Source organism: Acinonyx jubatus, chromosome D2 (genome assembly GCF_027475565.1).
Source record: "Acinonyx jubatus isolate Ajub_Pintada_27869175 chromosome D2, VMU_Ajub_asm_v1.0, whole genome shotgun sequence".
NCBI lineage: Eukaryota > Metazoa > Chordata > Mammalia > Carnivora > Felidae > Acinonyx > Acinonyx jubatus.
In genome coordinates, this window is record NC_069393.1 from 7020424 (window position 1) to 7039895 (window position 19472).

At 39.1% G+C, this 19472-nt stretch overlaps 1 protein-coding gene across 1 annotated transcript in view; it reads right to left on the reverse strand.

The window, feature by feature from the left end:
• Nucleotides 1-19472, reverse strand: part of HEATR1 (HEAT repeat containing 1) — a 49366-nt gene that overhangs the window by 9317 nt on the left and 20577 nt on the right. The window contains exons 21-32 of the mRNA XM_027046975.2: nt 14718-14887; nt 14164-14322; nt 11947-12189; nt 11539-11670; nt 10479-10582; nt 10165-10308; nt 9415-9533; nt 9196-9317; nt 7346-7474; nt 5690-5920; nt 4811-4937; nt 2886-3046 (exon numbers count right to left, since the gene is read on the reverse strand). Of these exons, the coding sequence (XP_026902776.2) occupies nt 2886-3046; nt 4811-4937; nt 5690-5920; nt 7346-7474; nt 9196-9317; nt 9415-9533; nt 10165-10308; nt 10479-10582; nt 11539-11670; nt 11947-12189; nt 14164-14322; nt 14718-14887 (1841 nt within the window). The remainder of the gene's footprint in view (nt 1-2885; nt 3047-4810; nt 4938-5689; nt 5921-7345; nt 7475-9195; nt 9318-9414; nt 9534-10164; nt 10309-10478; nt 10583-11538; nt 11671-11946; nt 12190-14163; nt 14323-14717; nt 14888-19472) is intronic.

The following is a 19472-nucleotide window of genomic DNA, read 5'->3' on the forward strand; positions in this document are numbered from 1 at the left end:
TGTTCATTTAACACTCCTTGCATACATCACGGTACACACCATGGCATATCTGCTCATCCATCTGTTTACTATGGATGTTTAGTTTACGTCCATTTTTCTGTCAGTAAAGACATTAGAAAAGAACATTTTTATATGTCTCCTTGAACAAGCAGGCACTTTTCTGTAGAGCATATACCCCAGAAAGGGAACGGCTAGATCACAAGAGATGCGCATCTCCAACCTGAATGGAGACCGCTGACTGCTCGCTTTCTGAAGCGGCTATCCGGAGACCTAACCCACAGTGGGGTACACAAATAACTGTGTCCCCACAGCCTTGCCACTTCCTGCTATTAAGGGCTTTTAAACTTTTGCCAGTTTGATAGGACATCATAGTGGCATCGCATTTAATCTGCAATTCCCTTCCTTACTAGAGAGGTTACCTTGTTGTATGTTAATATTAGCCGTTTGTTGTGAATTCATGTTCTTTGCCAGAAGTTCTCATAGGAACTGATACTTTTTAATTTATGTCTGTGGCTTTCATTTTGTTTATGGTGGCTTTTTGTTGAAATGCACTTCTAAAGAAATTCCTCTGTGTTCCTCTGGTAACAATGTTCTCATTTCCTTCTACGTGTTCCTTTTCACACTGAAAGAGTAATTTTTTACTCTATCTAAAATCACACTGAAGTAATTTTTTAACCTACCTAAGATTGTCTTTTGTATGTGGTATGAGGCCAGTCTTTCCCCACATGGAAAACAAATCAAGCCCATTCTAGTAACTGGACAGTTCTCTTTTCCTAACTACTCTGTAATGCCCCTTCCACATGAAAGCATTTCTTCCATGTGCACAGGGTATGTGTCTAGACAGACCGGACACGGTCACACTGACCCCCCTGACTGACCTGGCATCACCACTGTCCTTGGCAAGCTCACTTGAGACAGAGCAGGGTCTACACTTATCCCTATCAAGCAAGCTACCTGAACGAATCATTTGTTCTAGGAGTCTGCTGATTGTTTTCGGATTCTTACACATCGTTCTTTTGCTGAACAGAAACGATGACAGGATATCCTTGTTCCAGACTTTATAAAGTCTGTCTCATTATGAAAGGTGATGTAAAGCAGTTTCTGGTATCTTCATTAGGCCAGAACTTCATTAGGAAGTTCCCATCTTGGTTGCTAAGAGGATTTTTCCTTAAATCATAAGTACTGAATTTATTACATTATTTTTCTACAAATACTTCGATGATCACATGGTTTCCCGTTGACCTGCTCACGCAGGAGACCACAACTCAGACTTTCTTATTAATGTTCAACCATTCTGATGTTCCTGATCCTTCTCTGTTTCTTTAGGTCTTCATTTTCTGTATCTCCTTCTTCTCTGTTTAAAGTTTAACGCACAAACAGGAAGGCATACAAATCACACATACAGAGCTCATTATATTCAGGTAAAGAAAAGAGCCTATTAAAGGCTCTTATAAGCATTCCAGAATCCTTCCTCTATTGGACCCTCATTATTGCTTATTCCCTCCTTCCCAAAGGTAAACACTGTCCTTACTTCTACAACCCTAGATTTGTTCTGCCTGTTTTTAAAGTTTATACAACTAGAATCATAGGATATATTCTTTTGTGTCTGCCTGTCTTCTTTCAACATTACCTTTATGAGATTCCCTCATGTCCATTTTTGATGACAGACCCTTTATCCACTCCACTGTTGATACACACTTGGCTTGTTGCTAGTTCTGGGCTACCACAAATACTGCTTTTATGAACGTTCTTGTAGACGTCTTTTAGTGCCTATGCTCATACATTCTGCTGGGTATACAGGCATACCTTGAAGACACTGCAGGTTCAGTTCAAGACCACCACAATAAAGAGAGTATCACAATAAAGCAAGTCAAGTAAGTTTTTCGGTTTCCCAGTGCATACAAAAGTTACATTTAGTGGCACCTGGGTAGCTTAGTCAGTTAAGTGTAAGACTTCAACTCAGGTCATGATCTCACAGTTCATGGATTCGAGCGCCGCGTTGGGCTCTGAGCTGACATTATGGAGCCTGCTTGGGATTCTCTCTCTCCCTCTCTCTCTGCCCCTCCCCGACTCGCGCTCTCTCTCTCTCAAAATAAACTTTAAAAAAAAGTTGTACTTACACTAACTATATAGCCTATTACATGTGCAATAGCATTATATCAAAAAAAAAAAAAAACCAAACCCATGTTATGTACCTTAAAAAATACCTTATTGCTAAAAATGTTAACCACCATCCGAGCTTTTAGCAAGTCATAATCACTTACCACAGATCACCGTAACAGATATAATGAAAAAATCTGGTGACAGAGAGACATGAAATGACTAACTGCTATTGAAAAAATGGTGCTGGGAGACTTGCCTCATGCAGAGTTACTACAGGCCTATGATTTGTAAAACGCACACTATCTGCGAAGCCCAGTAAAACGTGCAATATGCCTGTGTACCACTTGAGATGGAATTATTGAGTCGCAGGGTTGATACATGTACAGCCTCACCAGATCATGCCAAATGGTTCAGGTACGCTCTGTTTTTTCCTATTATCTTTTTTTTTTTTTTTAATGTTCTATTTATTTTTGAGGCAGAGAGAGAGCATGAGCAGGGGAGGGGCAGAGAGAGACACACACACAGAATCCGAAGCAGGCTCCAGGCTCTGAGCTGTCAGCACAGAGCCCGATGTGGGGCTAGAACCGTGAGATCACGACCTGAGCCGAAGTTGGACGCTTAACCAACTGAATCACCCAGGCACCCCTGATTTTTTTCTATTATCTTTAAAGGCATGCCTCATGTTTTCATATTTGCCAATCTATTTTTACTAGTTTAAAAGATAGTTCCTTTAGAAAAAGCAAAATCATCTTGTCATAAACACATTTAAAAGAACACATCACCTTTCTGATAAAATTGTTAGAAGCCAGGAGCTGAGACATGAAGGACACGGACAAAAATTTAAAATGCCGCAGCTGCTTGCTCGTGTGAGTGTCTATATTAAAAATCTGTAGCACCTCTTCTTGTGATTCACTTTTAGTTGATGCTGCTTTGGAAACAGCTTCTGAAAAAGAGCAACAAGGACAAGTGACGTCACTCATCTTCAAGCAGAATCTTTACAGACACAGACATAATGAGCGGAGTAAAAGGGATACGATTTTGCGAGGAATTTGTGAATCTGTCACACCCCGCTTTTCCTCTCCTGAATTAGTGAAAGACGCGTATTTACCAACAAAGTATCCAAGAGCCCAGAGAAGAGAGTAAGACAAAAACAAACAAAAAACAGGACAACTGAGACAAGCAAATGAAAGACAAAGACATTTAAAAAGGAACCTTTAAATGTTGCCTCCATTCCCAATTCTGAAGCCTCAGAAGTATTTACATGTTGGCTCACAACAGTCTGAAAGAGGGTCATCTCTAGCCTTCAACATTTAATTCTCAAAGTTTAAAGATGTATGTTCTAAAACTCTGTAGAATCCTATATCCGAATTTATCTAATATAAAAGGGTTTGAGGGTGCAGTGATTGGGGAGTCCACAGTGGGCCACTTAAAAACCACTCACTGTCCTAGAGAGTGACTCAAACTGAAGGTTTCTCCCGTAAGCAGTCACCACACATGGCTCTCCAGGCTCCTGGTCTGTCCCGGCCAAACCTAAGCAGACTGTGGGACCACAAGCCTGGCCAAACAGCTGGCCACACAGAAAACAGTCTCCATGGGGTCCTTAGTATCTTCTTTCCAATGCTCCTTGATGCTCTGTTTCAAAGGGCAGAGAACTAAGAACACATCAAACCCTTTCTTAAACGAGTCTAACTGGTGCTGCAATTAGTGGAATTTTTTTCAAGACTCACATATATGGTAAAAATTTAATATTTAGTTACCAAAGTTGTGGCACCTGTTTTTTTTTTTTTCCTGTCAACGTCTTCACCAATATTCTAATGAGAAGTTAAGACACAGCTAATACGTTGCTGCTAACCTGCTGTCATTTTACTACAATTCATCCTGGATATACCTGTAATACTCCACAGCCAACACATCCACACAAAAGGACAGAGGTATAAAAGCCAATGTGCTGATTCGAAGGGGCACATGTACCCCAATGTTCATAGCAGCACTATCAACAGTAGCCAAAGTATGGAAAGAGCCCAAATGTCCAACTGACAAACGGATAAGGAAGATGTAGATATACACATAATGGAATGCTACTGGGTGATCAAAAAGAATGAAATCTTGCCATTTACAACAACATGGATGGAACTAGAGTGTATCAAGCTAAGAGAAGGAAGTCAAGCAGAGAAAAGACATATGTCATATGATTTCACTCACATGTGGAATTTAAGAAACAAAACAGGTGAACAAAAGGGATGAGAAGGGAAAATGAGATAAAAAGAGAGAGGGAGACCAACCATGAGAGACTCTTAAAAAGAGAACAAACTGAGGGTTGCTGGAGGGGAGGTGGGTAGGGGGGATGTGTTAAATCGGTGATGGGCACTAAGGAGGGCACTTGTTGGGATAAGCACTGGGTGTTATATATGTGATGAATCACTGGGTTCTACTCCTGAAACCAATACTACACTGTATGTTAACTAACTTGAATTTAAATAAATAATTTTAAACAAAAAAGTCAATGTCAATGTGTGAGGAGAGGCAAGGAGAAATCCTACTTACCATTTTCTGTAAGGATTTGAGAAAGCACACCATCACATAAAAATTATTAAGTTACTTATAAAATCCCTTCTAAGATGTACCATGTGCTCTGAGGATGACCCGTCTGGTCTTCTGCACCTCTGGAGCTTTCAGATTCAACAATGAACACCTGATTATGACTGACCTTCTTTTTCCTCTGGCAGCTTCATTAAGTACTGAAGAATATTCATCAAGCTTTGTATCTGATGTTGGACACTAAATTCACAACAGACTGAAATCCAAAATTCAGTGTCTGCCTCTAAAATAGCATCCTGTATAGAGAAAAGAAATTATTGAATTTATCCCTATTCGATATCGAATTTATGTAACTATCCCTATCAAATTTATGTAACTAAGTACAAATGATGGAAGTATTTGAAAAATATTTCTTGGCATGCAAAGGCATTATATACTGTTCCTTATAGTCACATGTATCACCAGATGAATGAATTACCGAGCTTCTTACCTAAAAATGCCAATTTATGAGAATGTTGGCACTATTCCAGGATAATCTGCATTATGATTTTTAGCAGAACTGAACATACCCTTTTACTCAGAATGTGTCTACCTCTATTCCCAGATCCTGTGTCTAGAAAGTCATTTAAAAGCAGTCCTCGGCCTGTAAGTTCTGCCCTCATCCATCCAAACAGGGCTCTTCAAAACCACCACCATGTTGTAACCATTTTGATGACGTAGACATTCCTCCCTTTCCCCCAAGAAACGCCTTAAAAACCACTTTCAAGAAACACAGTTTAATCACTTTTCAGCTGTGCTGTTAGGCTGAAAACAGAACCACTCAGCATCGTACTAGACCAGTTCTTAGGTCGAATCGCCTACAGCAGATATCAGTTGCTATGGAGGATATTCAGAGTGCCACAGGCTCGGAAAGCAGCTGTAAAGAACGTCAAAAACCTCTTTACAAACGGTTGCGAGCAAGGACTGTTAAATCGACATGAGCACCAGCAGCCCCATGCTTCATAAACATGAACATTTTCCTTCTAATCACCCCACTCTATATTCTGACCTTTTCTCCACAGGCAGCCAGCAGCACTGTTTTCGTGACATACTGTTCAAAAAGCAGGACGAGGAGGACCCAGAGGAATCTTTCTGCACCCAGTGTGTCGACAAGCTGAACGAGGATGGGCAGGCGCCTGTGCTCTGGGACGTGGGGCAGCGCATCCACAAATACGTTCACGATTTTCACCACGACCTCTTCCACGTTTCTTGTGACTTCCACCGAGTCTCCACCATCAGACTGCAGAACAGCAAGCAGGGACAGTGAGTAGGAGCAAACAACCCTCCACAAAAGAAGCTTTTAAGTGGACACGGAATGTCCACGGCCTTCAGATGCTCCAAAAAAAGTTATCAAAAGAAGCTGAATAATCAAAGACCTATCAATAAATATTCAAAGAGTACAGACGGTGTCCCAGGCACTGTTGGCTCCCAGGAGAATACAAGGCGTAGGATGTGAGCCCAGCCCCGAAGACATCATCTGTATGAAACAAGACTCACACGTGGAAAGAGAACACTAGCAGGCAATGAATGGCAGATGCCAAGTATGGGGCACTTACAACAGGTCTGCTCTCAGGCCAACCAGGAGGCTGCACAAATCAAGCAGGACTTGTGCTCTGCCCCAAGAAGAACGGGTACAGTCTACATAAGCAGAGTACAGAAAGGCCAACAACTCCCTGCTGCTTTCAGAATAAAGTTCAAACCATTTAACTCTGGTACTGATCCTTCAAATGCGGCTGTTGAATTAAAGAATGAATAACAACCTCTTGCACGAATGAACGAATGAACCAAAGCCCCCCACTTCTCCCTGTCTCAACACTGCACTCCACGAACTGACTGACGTCACTTTCTTCACACACACGGTGCATGCTCCCAGACCTCGCCTTTTTACCGAGCAAATCCTGCCCTTCATTTATGCCAGTTCAAATTCTATTTCTTCTGAAACTGTGGTCTTCGGGGCCGACATGTGCCATCCTCTATTCTGAACCCTTCACCACTCATCTATTCTACCGGCATACATGCTACTGTGCATACAGCTATTTTTTTTTAGATCTGTGTCCCCTACTTGCTGGGACCTGTTGGACAGACAATATCAACCAAATACCAAGATTAAAAGGAGACGGTGCTGTCATCCCTGGAACGGTCAATAATGTGAGAAAGGCATTAACAACAAGTAGGGGTAAACAGCAAACTCAAGCAGATGACCAAGCTCTTTCACCTTCAAGGCTGCTTTTCAAATTGGCAGAGAGACCCAATCATCTCTTTGAGTACCTGGCTCTTAGCGAACATTTGGAAAATGTTTGTTGAAATTGCGTATTCACAAATTTGCCACTGGAGCTCTAAAATGTCCTATCTTCACTGACATGAGTAAGGGTATTATCCAACTGCAATGTCCTGAAATATACAGCAAATGTAAATTCACTCTGTCAGATTAATGCTAAGACATGTGTACAGTTATGCCCTCCCAGCAAAGCAGAACCAGCGATGCATGTTCATGTTTTTGGAAAGGACATTGTTACTAAGACTCATTCTTAGCTCCATCATTCTAAAATTTCAGAAGCACAAACACTTGAGCATTTCAGAAAGGCTTGTAATGTCACTTAAGTTTCATACTATATACAATTATAAAATTAAAAGAAATACCAACAATGGTATTAAAACAGCTTACCTGAATAAGTGCTGGGATAACCATTTTCACTGTCTTGTTAATAACTTGAAAACTGTAAGTATCATCTAGACGCATGACACTGGCTCCCATAAATGTGAAAATAGACATGATATTGTGTAGAACTTTATCCTGAAAGGAAACACACCTTTCAGCATTTTCTATTTTAAGCATATCAAATATCAATGATTCATTATAACTCAGTAATAAAAGAAGAAATACCCCACTGAAAAACAGGCAAAGGATTTCCAAAGACATTTCTCCAAAGATTAAACAAATGGTCACTGAGCACATGAAAAGATGCTCAACATTATCAGTTGTTCAGGGAAATGCAAACTCCAAATCATAGGATACTTCACACAGACTAGGATGACAAAAAAAAAAAAAAAAAAGTAAGGGATGCTTGGGTGGCTCAGTCAGCTAAGCATCTGACTTCAGCTCAGGTCATGATCTCAGTTTGTGGGTTTGAGCCCCCTGTCGGGCTCTGTACTGACAGCTCAGAGCCTGCAGACTGCTTCGGAATCTGTGTCTCACTCCCTCTCTACCCCTCCCCTGCTCACACACACTCTTTCTCTCTCAAAAATAAACTTAAAAAAAAAAAAAAAAAAAAAAGACAGTACCAACTAGCAGTGAAGATATGGAGAAATTAGGATTCTCATATTCTGTTGGTGGTTACAAAATGATATTATAGATGCTATGGAAACAGTCTGGCAGTTTCTTAGAATATTAAAGTTAACTTATGACCCAGCAATTCCACTACTAGGTGTACACCAGAAAGTAGAAACAACTTAAATATCCATCAACTGATAAACAAATAAGCAAAACATGGTATCTGCATACAGTGGAGTATTACTCAGCCATAAAAAGGAATACTGATTCAAGCTTCAACATGGGTGAACCTTGAAAGTATGATGCTTAAGTGTTTTCACTTTAATGTTTCAGACATTAAAAAGGGCACATGTTACAGGGTTCTTTTTATAGGTAATGTCCAGAAGAGGCAAACCTATAGAAAGAAAGTAGATTAATGGTTGCCAGGGCAGAAACTGTACTGACAGATGGAATGAGAAGTGACAGTTAATGAGCATGGCGTTTCTTTTGGCATGATGAAAATGTTCTGGAAGGAGATAATAGTGATGGGTATACAACTTTGTGAACATACTGAAACCAGTGAATAGTACAACTATTTAAACGGTTGAATTTAATGGTGTATGAAGTATATTTCAATAAAAACAAAGAAAAAAATATCAATGATTCTTAATTGTTGCTGGATTATCAACTCCTCTGAGGGCTACTGACTCTCTTCAAAGAAAAAAAAATCCTAGACTCATAAAATCTAGCACATGATGTTAGTATAGAAAGACCGCTAAAGCTCATGGAGAACCTCAGTTAAGAACCCGTGACCTAAATCCCCGATAGGAAAAAACTTCAATCTCTTCAAAAGATGTATTTCTGTAACGGACACGATTTCTCTAACTAAGGCAGTTTATAATCCAATTACTTTTCTCAAGTCACTGGTTGAAAGCTGTCTGAGGAGAACAGGACAGTTAAATTTTTTCAAATAACACTAACACAGTTACACTGTGCTGGGCTCTGTGCGAACCATAAACTACCCAGTCACATCCTCACGATAATCCTACAAGAAGGTTACTATTACTGCCACTTTACAAAAGGAGGACCCGAAGCTTAGCAAGATCAAACAGCTCACACTGTCTCAGCTATTAAGAGACAGAGCTGAGAGTCCCGCCAATGAGACCCAAAGTCCACTGATTTCAAACCAGTGAGCACTTAGGTTATTTCCACTGAAGAAAGAAAATACCTAAAATATCTGCTGAAGTCTCAAACTTAATACTTACAGGAAATATTCCAGCCACAGTACCCAAAAGTAAAAGGGCATGGTGATGGGTCTGAGGCATCTCTGAAACACGGATGCACTGGACAATCAATTCCACATTGAACTTCTCCTCATCTAGAACATCTACAGTGACGAAAAAGAAAAAACTCTCTAAGTGGTAGGTACGTTCACACGCAGAGCAGTGAGTCCTTCCACCCTTTCCTTCCAACAAAGTACATACCCTTTGGTATTTTGCCACCTTCTGGAGAGAGCTTCTGGCAGATGTTAAGCAAACAACTAAGTATTAATTGTTTGGTGTATTCCATATTTCCCTGCTCTGGTGGCAAAGGTTCTAAACTCCTTCAGGACCCCCCAGAAAAAAAACATAATGGGAAATCAAAGAGTTACACAATTTCAGTGATACATTAAAGACCATTGTCCACAACACATACTTCATTAGGAATAACTAAAATATTAACATCAAACATAGACTGTAAACAAGATGTAAGATTCTAATGCTAATTTTTTTCTCATGCAGGTAGGTGCTTAATGTCAAACCCTCTCTGTTGTACTTTCCATGAACTTACCTGAAACCTTAGAGGACAACCTTGCAAATTACTCTGCTTTTCAGACAGTAAAAGAGAATATCCACACTACAGTGGCATATACCAGAGCTATCAATCTAGTAATTTACACCTAAAAACATAGCAAGTTTCACCCTGTGTCTTTCAATACAAGTAAAGATGCCCAAGAGATGTGGTGTTGAAAGTTAAAAAGTAGGCTATACGAGGAGTGGTCACTTACTACACAATTTGGGGAACTGGCAAAGGGTACCTAAAACCTTTCTTTTCATCTTTCAACTACAGTACTTGCTTTATTTTACAGACTAGTTAGACAAGAAAAGACTGTTGAAAACAGACTGTTAGAGAAGACATGCAGGAATTAGAATCCTATTCTCTCACAGATCAAAGGCAAAGGCAAGTGTCATTACCTTGCTAGCAGGTTAAAAAGAGTCGGTATCAGTATCTGAGGACTTTTGAGTTTCTTTTTGTGCTGCAGTAATTCTAGGATGAGGGTTACTCTTTGCCAGTAAGAACCTCCAACTTCCTGAACGGATTCTAGATCTTGTGATTTTCTGTGAAACAGGTATGAAAATATTAGAAAAGCAAACATTATGAATGCTAAGTAAAAATTATCATACCCACATACGCCAAACTGACAGGTATCAAAAAAATCGTAATGGTTTCATAACATTTAAGGCCTGGGGAACAAAGGGCACTTTCTCACTGAACACATAGCTCTTACTTCTGCTGCATTTTTTGCCTTCTTGTTTGCTGAATTGTGCCCAAGGACTTCGTTTTATCTGGTGGCTCCAGTTCTATTCTGACTTGTTCAGCATTAACAGAAATCTGAAATACGAAGGAAGAATGGTCGATGATACACTTGCACAGGATAACATCAGAGAAATAAACGCTGACTTACTCTGGATTTCAGCTCAGGTCATGATCTTACAGTTCATGAGAACGCACCCTGCATTAGGCTTTGAGCTGACAGTATGGAGCCTGCTTGGGATTCTCTCTCCTCCTCTCGCTGCCCTCCCCCACTCACACTCTTTCTCTCAAAATAAACATTAAAAAAAAAAAAAAAGATACAGTGAAAACATCCATGTCACTTTTACATTTTCCTATGACTCTAGAGCTCAACTCAATCCCCAAAGGCAAACACCTTATGTACTTCCCACATACCAACACCTGCATAAATATTAAAACACACACACACACACACACACACACACACACAAACAGGACTGTATTATATACACTACTCTGTACCTTAATTTCATTTAATGCATCTTAGAAATCTAAGAAAATATGTCAAAATTCTGAGAACTGCTAAAACTGGATAGAACTTGCCCATATTATTACCTATTTTTGTGAACTTGTTTTCTAAGTTATTTTTTTAACAGCAAAACAAACACAGACTATGTTTTAATATACACATAAATCAACAAGCAGATTCTCAGTCTCATTATGTGTATGTCATTACACAACTATTTAAATTAAGTATAGCCTATACCCAGTTGAACATCCTTGCATAAACCAGGTAGATCCCATTTAATATGAGTAAGATCCAACCTAACATACATACCCTACCTGCTTAACACTAGAAGTATTTCACACAATAAATATCATGATGAAAACTTATATTTTGATTTTGCACTTTTCTATGAGCTTCTTGTCCAGGATTCTTGTTGACGCTAACATCTGACTTCCTAAATGCACTGGAAATCAGAGGACAGTTAAACATGGTGTCCCTTGGAAAGAACAAACGTTAATAAACAAGTTACAGAAAGTTTGCAACTTACCCCTTTAAAAACACTGTTAACGGTCTGAGCACAATGTGAATTTTTACAGTTCACCAATAAATCAAACAACATGTGCAAAAGCTTCTGCTGAACTTTTTCATCTGCTATAGCTGCAAAAAATGGCTTTGTAATCTAGAGGGAATAGAAAAAAGGCAAGTGAGCTCAACGAACAAACATGAATTCCAAAACTGACCTTAAAGCCACTCTCTCTTACAACGTAAAATCATTACTCATTTTGTCAGTTAAAATGCAGTTCTTTTCGACACACATGTACATCACTCAATTTTGCAAAAACAGATCAAATATATTATATTCCTTTTAAAACAATTCCACTTAAGCTTCTCCAAGTAAAACAGTACAAAATTTAAAAGCTTGAACATATTTTAGTTTCTGAAAAAAATCACTGACCTTTGCAAGGGCTGTAATCTGAACGGTTGGCATTCCTGCGCCAAGTTCCCTTGTTGTATGCACGGCTTTTATAAATATATCTAGGCTCTTTGGGTCCTTATGTAAAAGGGATGCTGAATATTCATTATATTTTCCCAGAGTGAGTTGCAAAATAATGGCCTCATCTTTCAGGACAGCTGTCGGGTCCTTTTGGATCTTTTCTAACAGTTGTTCAGCCATAGGCAACAGCTGAGAAAGCACCATCTAAAGTTTGGGCAATTCAATAGTAAACAGTTATTGATACATAATTTTGCTTGCTTTACAAAGACATCCAAAGAGATGATGTTCCAAGACTGGGAGCACAGCCTGGAGAAAAAAGCCCCAATAAAGAGGATCTCTTAGACATGAGAAATGGCATTTAATCCAATTAAGCACTGAAGTCTCCCCTGAAGTTCATTCTGTAATGGCCAAAAGCTCTAGGGGCGCCTGGGTGGCTCACTCGGTTAAGCATCCAGCTCCTCAAGCCATGATCACAGTTCATAAGTTTGAGCCCTGCCTCTCTGCCCCTCCCTTACTCATGCTCTGTCTGTCTCTCTCTCTCTCTCTCTTTCAAAACTAAACATTACAGGGGCGGGCACCTGGGTGGCTCAGTTGGTTAAGCGTCTGACTTCTGGTCATGATCTCAGAGGTTTGTGGGTTCGAGTCCCATATTGGGCTCTCTGCTGTCAGTAAGGAGCCCGCTTTGGATCCCTTCTCTCTCTGCCCTTCCCCAGCTTACGCGGTCTCTCTCAAAATAAGTAAATTTAAATAAATAAATAAATAAATAAATAAATAAATAAATAAATAAAACATTACCAAAAAAAGGCTCTAAACCATTCAGAGATGAATCATTTGAGCGTCCCAAGACTTTCTGAAAACAGGAAATACAAACTAAAGTCTTAGGCCACAAAAAGAAGTTTTAGCTTTCTCTAAAACATTGCATGTTTCCCCCAGAGCTTCCAAATTGATATAATATTAATTCATGTTATATATGTAAAGCCTTTAAAAACTAAACCAAAATGCTAGCAAATTATGGCTTGTGGGCCAAATCCAGAGGACCATGTATTTTTGTAAATTTTATTTACTGAAACATAGCTATGCTCATTTGTTTACGTAAGTGACCATGGCTTTCGCAATACAATGGCAGAGCTAATAAGTACCTGCAAGAAAGACTGTGTAGCCTACAGTGCCTAAAATGTTTCTATTTGGTTCTTTACAGAACAAAATTGTCAATTCCTAGTTTATTTATTTTAATATTTTTAAAATATTTATTTATTTTGAGAGAGAGACAGAGATAGAGAGCAAGCAGGGGAAGGGCAGGGACACAGGGAGACAGAGAATCACAAGCAGGCGATTCAGGGCACAGCTTGATGCGGGGCTCAAACTCACGAACCGGTGAGATTATGACCTGAGCTGAAACCAGAAGCCAGGCACTTAACCGACTGAGCTAGCCAGGTGCCCCATCAATTCCTAGTTTAAACTACACCAGGGATGGCACAGAGCTGATAAACGCCATCTGTTTGCTCCCACCAGGAAAGTCTGATCATGTGGTTTCCACACCACTTTATCCCATTTCAGTTCTCCAAGTTGTCGTCAGTCCCAGACTGGCGAAGCATCTAGGCATTTTTGGAACCCTAGGATGAAGAGCTTCTCCTGTGCTGACCAGCATGCTCCTTCACAGAAGCAGGTGCTTCACAACCTCTTTCACTGGGATCACAGGCTTCCTTAACAGCATCATGAAAACTATGGACCTTCCCCCCAGAAAAATGGTCAACCACATACATTTAAAAAATGAACAAACGATTTTGGAATGTTCACAGGCTTATATCCAAAACTATTACCTTGTGGAGGATTTTCACCTGAAGAAAAGACACAAACCAACAATTTTTTCAGCAATGCCTCTTCAGTGTTTCCCCCCATATGTTTTTTTAAATTCACTTAAAACCAAGTAACTGGTTAGGTAGGGATAACACACAATTTTAAAAAGGAAAAAAACCCCACAATATTTGCTTTTTGCATCCTGTGTCTTTTTCTACACTATAATGCTTCCCCCTCCCAAACGAGGAAGAGAATTTTCACTTCTGAGTGTGCTGCACGCATCTGCTTAACTCTTGGACACATCTTCCTAGATACGATGAGCAGCTCTAATAGCGCTTAGTAAGAACACACAAAACTACAAGCCGCCTGAACTGCACATACCTCACTGCTGACTTCCTGAAGTACTTTCATCAAATCCTTTGCAACATAAGATGGGGAACTATATACACAATTAAGTAGGTTTTTCAAAGTTTCTGATAATTTCTGACGAGATTTTAGTTTCTTTTCTCTCCGCAGTTCTTCAAATAAAGCAGCCAAATCCTAGGGCACCAAAAAGAAAATTGGATGAAAAAGAGCTAAGGAACTACAAAGGCTAAATGTGTTAATTATGGAAGATTCTTTCTCAAATGATGTGATGCTACTTATCATTTTTCATTTCCCCTGGAAAAGGTACCAATACCTCTCAGTTAGCTTATGATTAAAAGCCAAATACTGGCCTTTTAGCCAAAGAAAGCAGAGCAGAAATGAATGAAACATTGTACTCCTATCTTTTAAAAATGGGAGGAGAAAGATGTACGGATATCGCCATCGGTTTCTAAATTCAGTGACTTAAGTCGATCAAAATCCCTATAAAGCAAAATGTCAAAGGAGGAGGAAACTGTTTGTGTGTCCATACAGGAGTGCACACATTCAACCTTCTCTGCGGAGGAATTTACCTGAGTAACATAGGTGGCATCTGAGGTGATCTCCTCTGTTTTAGGAACCAAATGATCTATTACCAGATGGAAATGAGACACCACTCCACTGAGGGCCTGGAGACAAAGAATGGAGGCCCTTCGTACTTCTTTTATGGGGCTTCCCAGATTAATGAGTAGAGATGTCACCACTAAAACCAAATGGAAAAAAATTTAAGTAGCAATTTAAAAAACTGAAACAGTACAAAACTGAAATAGCACCTAAGGGTAGATGTTGAAGTTTTCCCCCCCACTGAAATTCTCTCTCAAGACCATTCACTGTTTAATTATGTTTACCGTGGACATATGCGAGCTTACCCTTTTGAAAACACACAAATGAGAGCAGAGCACAGGGGTGTACATATGCACACACCCTGCTTCAAGAACTATCACATTTCAAATGTATTTGGAACTGTTTGCCACCCGAGGGTGTGTGGGTGTGTTTCTGTTTGTATATAAAATCATTCTTTTAAAACTGTACTGTTCTCCATTGCATTTTCTGTATTATTTAAACCATTATCTTACTGGTAAGTTCAGCTGCTTCCAGTCTTTCAGCATTAAAACTGCTACAACAAGCATCTCCATACATACATACATCTTGGTAAGTGTGCAGAGGAAACTTCTCATTGTGCACCATACTTTGCAAATACTTTGTCCTTAATTGTATTTTATAATTTTTTTTTAAGTTGATTTCTTTTGAGAGAACGCGCACACAAACAGGAGGGGCAGAGAGACAGAGAGACAGAGAATCCCAAGCACCGCAGAGCCTGATGTGGGGCCTGATCCCACAAACCATGAGATCATGACCTGATCCAAAATCGAGAGTCAGATACCTGACTGACTGAGCCACCCACGCACCCCTGGAATTTTTTATAATGTAGAAGTTTCAGTCCCACTTTTCTTCTAATTTTGTATGATGCTTAGAGAGGCCATCCCTGCTCTGAGCTGTTCAAGTGTCTGGATCTATATTAAATATTTAGAGAGGCCACACGCACTCCATGTTTTCTTCTAACACTAGAGCTATGTTGTTCTTTTTTAATGTGAAATCTTTAATTCATGTGAAATTTTGTCTAAGGAAATAAGGATGGAGTCAACTTTTATTTAAATGTTTTCAAACAGCTAGCCTCAGATGTCCTATTTAATAACGCACCTAAGAATCCCACAGCCTCATCACTCATACATTCCATCAGTCTCTCAAACAGCTATTTCTGCCAACTACTATTTCTAACACCGTGTCCAGTATAGTGATGGATTCAACAGGAACGCTTTTGTTTTCCCAACTCTGCTATAAAGATGCTAGCTTTTGATTTGAGTATTTTTCTCATTACTCCTATTTTGCTGCCACAAAATTAGAATTACTGATTTTTATCGAATGCCTTTTAAATTCTTGGAAAATGATAATCCTTTAACACTGATATGGCCAATTAAGAGTTCTTTATTTTGAACCAATTTTATATTGTTGGAATGAACTTTATTTGGGCAGATACTTGCTTTTTAAGAATATGCTGGACTCAATTTACAAATATTTTATTTAGAAATTTTGCATTATTATTCAAAGCAACTTGGCCTGTTGTCTTGTTTCTGTCTCTAAGTGTTGTCAATTTTCAATGTTATACTCATTTTAGACAAAGAATCTGGAAGCTCTCCTTTGTTTTATGCCCTGCTCAGTCCAACAGCACTGAAAAACCTGCTTTCAAGATCTGGCAGAATGCATCTGTAAGATCAACTGGATTGAAGTCTTTTGAAACTATGTCTCCGGGATAAAAAGACTCCTAAATTCCTCTCACGGTGTTATTTAAGCTTTATTCCATGCTATGTACTGGGGCAAACTGTGGTGACTTTCATTTTGCTACTAATGATCCGTTCCATATATTTCATTTCTGGAATGCTAAGAAAGAGCTCAACAAACTGTCAAAATTTTCTGAGAAGGTCATGTAAAGGCTGGCAATCTTTCCTACTCTCTGTAAGGTTAATTTATAAAATAAAGTCAGCAACAGCTGGAAATTTCAATTCACACAAAGGGCCGCTTCAGGCCAAGTCACTATTTGCTAAAATTCCCTGTATAGTGGTACAGAGCTTCCAGAAAAATCCAAATGCAAAAACAAATCAAAGTACTAAGTACTACAGTTACCACCTTCAAGTTAAATACTAGAACTCACAGTAAGCAAAAGCTACCTTATTAAAACTATCAGCTTTTAGGAATCTTCTTCCGTTTAAAAGTCTATGTGACTGTTTTCCCAAGTCATTTTATTTAGATTTAAAACAGGATATTTTACATAAAGATTGAAAACAATACTGAGCTTTGGTTTTAAACTTATGAATACATTTACTATATTGGTCAAGTATTAAAAAACCAAAGGCAGTCTACATCTTACAAATGATGTTAAATGTTCATTTAACAAAACTCGCTATATTCAAGACTGAGCTGGAAGGCATATCTCCACAGAAAGTAATAAATGTTGGTTAGATTCCTACACCACTGACAAAAATTCATAAATACTATACTGTAATATTTTAATATTGCAGTATCTTTTTCTTTTGAACAGTGTCACATTTTTAAATTTTTTTTTTCAATGTTTATTTATTTTTGGGACAGAGAGACAGAGCATGAACGGGGGAGGGTCAGAGAGAGAGGGAGACACAGAATCGGAAACAGGCTCCAGGCTCTGAGCCATCAGCCCAGAGCCTGACGCGGGGCTCGAACTCCTGGACCGCGAGATCGTGACCTGGCTGAAGTTGGATGCTTAACCGACTGCGCCACCCAGGCGCCCCTGTCACATTTTTAATAAACAGATTAAAACAAATACCAGCACCTCCCAGAGTCCTTACAGAGCAGGTGCAGACAGAAGCTCCCTGTGCACTGGAGTGGGTGCCCGGAGGCTGGGGGCACTGAGTGACCTTCCACACAGGACCTCCAGGACTCCAGTGCATAGGCCTTGAGCTTCCAAGGGGAATTAGGTGCACCTGTCCTGGTTTCGGTGGACTACTGGGACATTTCTAAGCAGCATAAATGCAAAAGTTCTTTAGGAAGAATGGAGGTGACAGATGACAAGGCAGAGGGGCAGACAGGGAGTCGGTCTTGCAGCAATTCTGGGGAAAAGTGAAGTCTTTTGGTCCTGCTATTTATAGACGAAGAGACATCTATCTCTCAGGAACCTCTGCCTTTGATATCAAAAAATAGACATTTTATACTTAATTAGAAAATCAAAGTAGTTATGACCGCTAAATAAAATATACATACCTTTAACAGAAAATAACCACTTAAATAAATCAGGCTATTTCCATGCAATGGAATAGTCTGCAGACATTTGCAAGTAAATAAATTTCTGTGTTTACTAAGTAATAATATAGAACAATACCTATAACATATTAATTAAAGGATTAAAGTTTTTAAAAATGTGCAGTAAATCTTTCTCATCCAAAGGAAAAAACAAAACAAAACAAAACCTGAAAAAGCCTTCTTAAATTAAGTCCACCTAAAATCAGGAACTGCAATTTTATAATAAGTAGTAATGAAATAATTCATGGGATTTTATTCTACAAGTAAAAACTTTAAATTTAAATACATACTTTACCTTGTATTTAATGAAACCTTGATTATAATGATTAATTATGTGCTCTTTCACAAAGCTAATGAAAGAGAAACACTGAGAAACTGTTCTGGGAAAAGCATATATCGTTCATTTTGCTTTCATAGAACATTTATAAAGAGTGATTTTAGAATAAAAAAAAAAGAAAAAATCAAGAACATAATCAAATTTCCCAAGAGCCACTCTTGTTCCTTTGACATTAAAATCCTTCTGGTTTGAGGAATCAATCATATCCATCATCCTCATCAATTTCCTCATCTTTAATCACTACAGGGTCTAATTCTGTCAGATTCTCTCATTTGTCAATAGCTTGTAAATATCTATTTTTCAGTATCATGTTCATCAACTTCAGGAAATTCTGCATCTTTTACAAAATTTGCAAATTTCACTTTATCAAAAAATATAAATTTAATATAAGTGTTTTATTAGTGAGTGTCCAACCTGAAAATGACTTACACCTGATAGAAGAGACAAATCCAAGAAGTCTGTCAGAGTGGAGACCTTTTTATAAGTAGCTGAATATTGGAACTATACTAAATGATCTGGCTTCCCCAGATAACCCTGTAACTGCTGAAACTCAGAAAATGAGCAGGATATTAACAACCTATGACTAATCATCTACCATTTTTATGTTTTGGTGATTAGAAGTAGTTTATACATACACACATACAGTTCACATATATGTATATAAATTATACACATGTAGGGGCGCCTGGGTGGCTCAGTCGGTTAAGCGTCCGATTCGGCTCAGGTCATGATCTCGCGGTCCGTGAGTTCGAGCCCCGCATCGGGCTCTGTGCTGACAGCTCAGAGCCTGGAGCCTGTTTTGGATTCTGTGTCTCCCTCTCTCTCTGACCCTCCCCCGTTCATGCTGTGTCTCTCTCGGTCTCAAAAATAAATAAATGTTAAAAAAAAATTTTTTTTAAATAAAAAATTATACACGTGTAGTTCACACACATCTACATAAATTACATGTATACACAGCACGTGAGTGAGAGTGCATGCACATGTGAGTGAGCACTCTTTTTTTTTTTTTTTATTTTTGAGAGACTGAGCGGGAGAGGGGCAGAGAAAGATGGAGACAGAATCTGAAGCAGGCTCCAGGCTCTGAGGTGTCAGCAGAGCACAACCTGGGGCTCGAATTCAT